Source organism: Alligator sinensis, unplaced genomic scaffold (genome assembly GCF_000455745.1).
Source record: "Alligator sinensis unplaced genomic scaffold, ASM45574v1 scaffold612_2, whole genome shotgun sequence".
Taxonomy (NCBI): domain Eukaryota; kingdom Metazoa; phylum Chordata; order Crocodylia; family Alligatoridae; genus Alligator; species Alligator sinensis.
This window is the reverse complement of record NW_005842085.1, coordinates 1,543,983-1,551,435: the sequence shown is the minus strand read 5'-3', so window position 1 is coordinate 1,551,435 and position 7,453 is coordinate 1,543,983. Positions and strand designations below refer to the sequence as shown.

At 37.4% G+C, this 7,453-nt stretch overlaps 1 protein-coding gene across 2 annotated transcripts in view; it reads left to right on the top strand.

Moving 5' to 3' along the window:
- The window catches only part of TCEA1 (transcription elongation factor A1), a 40,518-nt gene that overhangs the window by 7,768 nt on the left and 25,297 nt on the right, over positions 1–7,453 (top strand). Inside the window, exons 2-4 of one of the 2 annotated variants that reach the window (XM_025204504.1) lie at positions 732–794; positions 3,611–3,714; positions 5,486–5,591. In XM_025204504.1, the coding sequence (XP_025060289.1) occupies positions 5,501–5,591 (91 nt within the window). In that variant the 5' untranslated portion in view covers positions 732–794; positions 3,611–3,714; positions 5,486–5,500. The remainder of the gene's footprint in view (positions 1–731; positions 795–3,610; positions 3,715–5,485; positions 5,592–7,453) is intronic. The other variant, XM_006023863.3, reaches the window with a different exon arrangement.

The window sequence follows — 7,453 nt, the reverse complement described above, 5'->3', positions numbered from 1 at the left end:
TCCCTACTGATGACCCACCTTTTCCTCCTTTTTTCCTTAGCTGCTGTAATGTCTTCAGCCTGTGGGTGACACCAGGTGAAATAATTGACTTGAAATAACTGACCTTTTGTTTGGCTTTTTTGATGAAGATGCACCTATATGCCAAGTAGCAGTCAAAATATAGTCTTTCCGGGGTGGGAACAATCAATTGGTGCACAGTGTATTTCACAAGTATGAAAGGGGAACAATGTTGAATCAAATGAGGAGTTTGTAAATTTGTTTCCCAAAAGCAAAGGTATTAATATGGCTGTAACCACCTCAAAATGGCATTAAGTAGCATGAAGTGAAGTTCTGGGATGTTATTTGAGGAATTGGTATATTATTTACTATTTTACTTTAACATCTGTTTTTTTTATAATTTATCTTGTTTTTATTACAAGCCTCCCTGAGCCTTTTTGGAGAGGGTGAGATGTAAGTCAAATAAACATTGAAGTGGAAAAATGAAGGATGAAGTGATACAGGACAGAACAGCTCTTGTGCCAAAAGTTGTACCTCCTCCATCACAGGGCTAATGTATGATGCTGGAGTCTAGAAATGAGCGCACACACTTCAGAATGATTACACTCGTGCCTCTAGCAAAAGGAAGGAGTTGTGTTGTAGGAGCTGAATTTGTTTGCTGCTAAACTTTTTAGAAGTTAATTGTGGAGGAAGAAAACTATATTTTGAATAACACTTCTATGTATGCTTTGCAGGCTGGAGCTCTGGATTTATTAAAGGAGCTTAAGAATATTCCCATGACTCTTGAGTTGTTACAGGTATGTTTTTTTTGTTGCTTTTGTGTTAAATGTGTGTGGGTTGTTTGTTTGTTTTTTTAATAAGAGAAACAGTGCCTATTAGTTTTGTTATAAGCATGCACTACAGTAAGGGGTGTCTATCTAGACAGCCAAGCCAACAGAACAACAGTTATTATAAGGGAGATGATTGTTTTCTGGTTCAATTTGGAGAACCATCTTAGAATTGGTATTTGCCAGGGGTAAGCACATATAGAAGCTTTTAAAATTGGTCTTAATTTAATAATCTGGTGTAGGAAAACTTGTGCATTTATGCACAGTCTGAACAAGGGTCACTTTATAGACTGTATTATCTTGGAGATTAATTTATGCCTCGGACATCCACCAAAGGCACAACCCTCCTATGTTCCCTTTTTCTGATAAAGGAGATTAACATGCTGTGGTCCCCTACCCTGTATGGCATGCTACCTCCCTTTTAGATCTGGAGGTGTAACCAACGGTACTGTCTTATATAGTTGTACAGGTAGGTGTGAGGAATCCTAACTTAATCCTTGTTACTCCTAAGAGTAATCCTTGTTACTCTTCATCTCCATGAAGTAATCGCAGAGTAATTTTGCTTTTTTTAGAGCTGTGCCTGCATCCCTATAATGTGATAGATAATTACAATTTTAATTGGATCACAAATTAGAACGGGGAGGGGTGGAAATCTGATGTTTGAATTTGCTAGATCTTGTAAAAATCTCTTTATATTGTCATTTGCAGAAACAGTATTTTAAAAGTAACAATGCTGTGCTTTGCCCTAATTTTAGTGCTTGTTAGCAAAGTCCATATTTAATGTTGAAGGCTGTTTCAGGTAAAATTCCATTTTTACTTCAGAATTAGTTTGGTAAACCAGCTTTGTCTGAAAAATTAATTTCTGGCAGTTGCAAGTTTAAGGGAAATCTTCTTTGGCTGTTTTGTGGATGTCAAGACTGGAAAAGATTTGTACACAATAGTAGCCACATATTATTTGTAAAGTTAAAAGTAGATGGACTTTGAAACTTGGCATGTATTTAGTGTTTGTCGATAGTGGTTTAGCAGTGACTAAGTTTTTGAGCCCAAATAATTGGATATATAATACCAGGGAAACATAATAAACAGCTATGATTGCTATAGTCTAATGAGGCTGTCTCCTTGATGACATCACAGTACATATTGCTCCTCTCAACTAATTGCTGCTATGACACTTTAATTAGAGAACTTGAGAGAGAGAGCGCGAGAGAGACAAACAGAATTTTCCCAAATGGCAATTCAGCAATAAGGCTGAACAGATTAAATTAACCAGGAAGTGCACCATCAGGGTTCAGTGGTAGAGTTAAGTCTTGTAGTGTTGTACAGGCAATATACTGTGGTACACATTTGTAAAAAATGTGTTGCACTTAATAGGAAAGGGGAATTGAAAAGGCTACTTGTATTTAATGTAACTGAATTAACATTGCGAAACATACGTAATTATCTTCCTTTTTATATAACACACTTTGCATGTGGAATGAAAGTCTGTTAAAACTTCAACAATTCTTTACAAAACCTTTGATTTTTTTCATTGCTGAAAAGCAGTCATGTAGATAGCTGGTGCATAGAACCGTGAACAAAAGTGAGAGAGAGGAAGGCAACATTTTGCCCGAGAACAGCAGGATAAACGCTTTGCTTTTGATTGCATAATAGTTTGCTATCTTTGCAAATCAGACCATCAAGGAGTGAGGTGACTGTTGGGATTTCAACCTGTGGTTAGAGAGAAATGTTGATTTTAAACCCCAGGTCTGTACTACTGAGGTTAACGCCTTTTGCCTCTGTACTGCTGAACTTCAGATTGATGTGCCAGAAAATGCCATATCTAAATAGTACCAGTATGCCAAAGAAGTTTTATAATTTTTTTTTTCTTGAACCTCATGACAAAGTTAATGTAGAATATGATGAATATAAAGCTGAAGTAGTTGGCAGGATAGAGTCAAACAAAAGACCTTATGTCATGTGCTCCATGAACCAAGTGTTTCTCTTCTCTAAGAAATGGGGTTATTTGTCGCCATTTAATGGATACTTCCTCATTTGGTTCCTTGGTTCACGTTTGAACAAGCATGGTCTTCCTCAGGGTTGTGGTAACCTGTCAAACTAGTAGAAGGATTAAGAAACAAGTTCGTCACATGCCATTTTTATCCCCTCAAAATTAGATTCAGAATATCTTGTTAAGATGGTGGCTGAACAGTTTAATTAATTAAATTATACCTTTTTAAGTTTTTAGCATTTAAATAACAGAGGAAAAATATAACTTAAAACTTTTGCTAGTGCTCTATGTAAGCTATACTTATTTACCTAACATTTTGTTCAATGTGTTTCCCCAAGCTTTTCATTCTTCAAGCATCTTTTGTATATTCCCACTTGAGGTGGATGGCCTGCATACAACTCAAATAATGGCATTCAAATTGACAGCACCCATCAGAGCACTTGTGTATCTCACCCTTTTGCTACTTGACTCATGGTTTCTGAATATTCTGAGGGCAAGGCTGTAAAAGATAAGTGCAGGTTTTCAGTTTACCCTATAGTAGTAGGGAAAAAAACTGGTAGGGACTCTGATAACTGGGAACTAAGAACTGCATTTTAATTCTTACTCCCCATTTTCCTTTTGCATTTGGAGAACACCTGCATCACTTTTGATGACAAACAGTATTCATTCACTGTAGACAGGTCGATTTTTTTTTTTTTTTTTTTTTTTTTTTTTTTTTTTAGAGTTAGTATACAGTGGATGTGATGTTAAGTTCAAGACCCTTTCTCTTTCCAATTTCTTCCTCCCTTTTCTTGTTCAGGGACCTCTCCCACAAGAGCCTGTTGAGACCTGTGCTCTCCCTCTATCAGCAGGTGCTATAGAGGAGGTACTAAGGAGTTTCAGAGGAAAAGTGTTTTACTCAAGGTACTTGAAATTAAAACACAAATTGGACCTCGGGATATTTTAATTCATTCATTAAGAAAAAAATTAGTTCTTCATATTTTCCCTGGCTTCCCTCATGTTTCCCCTTCCTTTCAACCCAGGACAGATTTTGCAGCTTTCTGTTTGAGTGATAATTGTTTTCACATCTCCATAAGACCATTCCACTACAAATATCCATGTTTTTACACGGATGGAGGATCTTTTCCAATGCAGGGTACTGTTGTCTAGTCTTTCTGCTTTCCCCCAAGTGTTTACAAAATGCCTATCAGATACAGCACACTTACAGGGAAAAAAAGATTTTAGTCTACTTTTATTTGATGAAAACTTGTCAAGAAATTATCTATTTATAGCCATGTTCCACCTGTATTTCCTCTTTGACAGGCTAAGTGTCCCACTGAAAAGTTGCAAATGATAGATTCCATATACAGAAAAAACTTTGGTAATTTTTGCCAGAAAAAGCTGCATAAATGTATGGTCAGCTATAACTCCTTTACAGCATTTTACAGAGCAGATTTATCTTTTTTCTCATGATAAGGTTAAAGGCTTCAGCTCCGTGTATAGAGTCTTATATACAACTTAAAATGAGGTGTCTGCAATCAAAAAGATTACAAACTCACGTCAGACAGTTTTGAAAAATGTTCATTTAAAAAAAAAATATTCCTGGTATGTGCTGTACTTATAGTGCTATGGTAAAGTAACCATTGTTCCTATGGCTGTCATCTAAGATGCATCCAACCTAGTCTGGGGGTCTCCTTTAACTGTGAGGAGTTAGTTTCCTGGATTTCTATTTTTTTTTTAAATGCACATTGGTGTTTTGGTGTTGGGAGCCATCTCCTGGGCTGCCAATCTTCCCTTTTTTTACCTGGAGTTCCCAAGTATTCAGGGAAAAGTAGAATAGCATCTTGTTATATTAGTAGGACTCCTGAATAACTGGAGTGTATTTAAAGAAGCAATAGCAAATTACTTTGATTGGATTCAGTTGCACCCCATCTATGATCCATTCTTTTTATAAACCAGCAGAAGCTGTAGATGGCAGTAGCACACTGAGTTTAAATGTTTGATACTGACTGAGTGGTAGCTTCAAAGCAGCAGACTAATTTTATTTTACATTTACAGAGAAACATCTGCTGTCATAAGATAAAACATCACAATATTAATAACATTTATGGATCTGAACCATTGGTGTTTTTTTATGGTGGGATTTTAAAATGCATCCCAATGTATGAGAATTTTTAAAATGTTGAAGTTACTTGGGTACAAATGCTTGCCAGCTGCTTTCTGTAAAACAAATTCTACTGTTGTTTCACAGTAAGTTCTTTGGGAGCATAAACTTTAACACAAGCATTTAAAATGCTGTATGAAAGTGAGCGAGTTGCATAATATTAGTTTGAATGTCTTAATTAAGATATTTCCTAATTAAGATTCAGGTAAGTAGTTCTATGGACTTGTGGAAAATCTCCCCCAAGTGACTTAGGAGCTCAAGTCCCATGGTTTAATAGCCCTCCACCCCTAGGCTGCTAAGTGAAAAGTGTATTGAAATTCATTTGTATAAATGTGTAGATTATCCTGTGAGTATAAAATCTGTAAGGATCTGCAATTTACCCTGTTTTTCATTGGACTCATAAGGACTCAGCTGACTGGGTGTTTGGACAGATTTTACATGGCATTTTTACAAAATACACCTCACCATTTTATTGCCATTTTAAATTGTTTCCATTTTGTGGAGTGTAATGTGTAGTTTTCTTTGTTGCAGTCCACAAGAATTGGAATGTCAGTGAATGCAATACGCAAGCAAAGTACAGATGAAGAAGTTACATCTTTAGCAAAGTCTCTCATCAAATCATGGAAGAAGTTATTAGGTATGATTACCATTTTTTTTTTTTTTTTTTTTTTTGTAATCTTCTTTCTACTTCTGGTGTCTTGCCTATTCATTTTCCAGGGATTATAAAATATTGTCTTTTCCCCCGCACATTTAAGACTCACCATTTATTTAGCTTTGAATTTTTTTTTGTTTTTTCTTGCAGCACCCATTGCCATTTATCTCTACATTACCCCTTCAGGCCCAAATACAATGTAGTTTCATTGTGCATAAGACCAGAGCAGGAGGAGATATGCCTATGATGTGACTCATTTGTGTTAAACAGTTTTTCTGCCTGCTGCCAGGCCAGAGTTGGTTCACTTCAGCATTAAAATGTACTGACTCTTGCCTGTATTGCTATTTGAAGTCCTCACCCTCTTTGAAGTCCTTATACTCAGACATAGAGCTAGGGTAAAAGGCTTTTTATACTCTGGTCGTGGGTTACTGGGAAGGAAAATAGAAAACCAAAGGCCTAACTTTTTGTTAAGTTATTTAATAGCATGTCTCACCTTGTAGGAGGAACATTAAAATCTAAATAATTTTACATGCATTTTCCTCTAGCAGAATTAAAGACATTTATTTTGCAGCATTTTCTTTGTCAGGTAACTTTTGCACAATAGGATTACATTGAATTCTATGTGGCTGTAAACATGAAGCTCATGAATAATGAATATTTGGGACATTACTGTTTACTCGTATAACTTCTATGCCTGTTGCTTCATTTCCTGTTCAAACAAAATCAAGGTTAGGAGTTTTCTCTCTGTAGCTTAAACTCTTAAAATACTGTAACCTCTACTTTCTGTTCTACAGAAATTACAAGAACTGCTGAATTGATAGAAGCCTATTCAGTCTAGAAAAGTGTACTAAATATCAGCAATCATCCAGGTCAGCTAGCTATTCATTTCAAGGGAGTTCTAATTTTATCATATCTTACTCTCTTCTAAATTGTTGCAGAAATGATTTGGTATGTATTTTGTATGTGTTATGCACAATTTGTGGCAATATTCTATAGTAGCAAATTGCCTGTCAAGAATGCTGGAGGGAAGAGGGTGGCGATGGAGCCCTGTGTCCAACCCCCACACCTGGGCCCGTTCCCCATCTTCCACCCCCTCTGCTTGGGGTTTGGACCCACTCCCCCCATTCCCCGCTGCATCAGGCCTGGGCCCACTCCTCCCTCTTCCCCCGCCCTCCCCCCCCCGGATTGGGTCTGGGCCCCCTCCCCCCCGCCACCACTTGGGGTCTGGGCCCACTCCACCTGCTATTGCCACTGCCTCCAGGGAGCAGGGCTAGTGGGGTGCAAGGCCAGCCACCCCCCCTGCTCTGTCCCCACTGTCATAGCGGTGTTCCACCACTGCCTCCTGTCCAGAACTCTCTTGGAGTCCTCTTATTGGCTGTTTCAGACAACCAATCAGAGTGTGAATAAAGCGTTATTGACAGACAGACTAAGGCTTTTATAATACTAGAATTTCTTTTTATACACGTGCACTTACTTAGCTAAACCATAAAAGAAAATGCAGTGCTTGGTCAGAAGCCAGCATGCAGCAGTGCACAGTGAAACACCTTTTAAAGTAGTCAAATGATTTGTTTTGTTATTATGAAGGAATGTACTTTTGCTGATAATTTGATCTGATACTAATGGTAAAAAAAAAAAGAAAAGATGAAAATGAAATGTCTGTGTGTGTGTGTGTGAACATCTCTATTTTAATATAGAACATCGATGAAGCCAGGCAGCCTTTTTTTTAGTAGATATAAATGATAGGACAAAGAGACTTACTGGAGGAAGAAAAATCTCTAAGAATATAGGATGCAGGAGGCATGGTTCTTTAAGAAATAACTCCAGCCTCCCTCCCTTCCCCCCCCCCC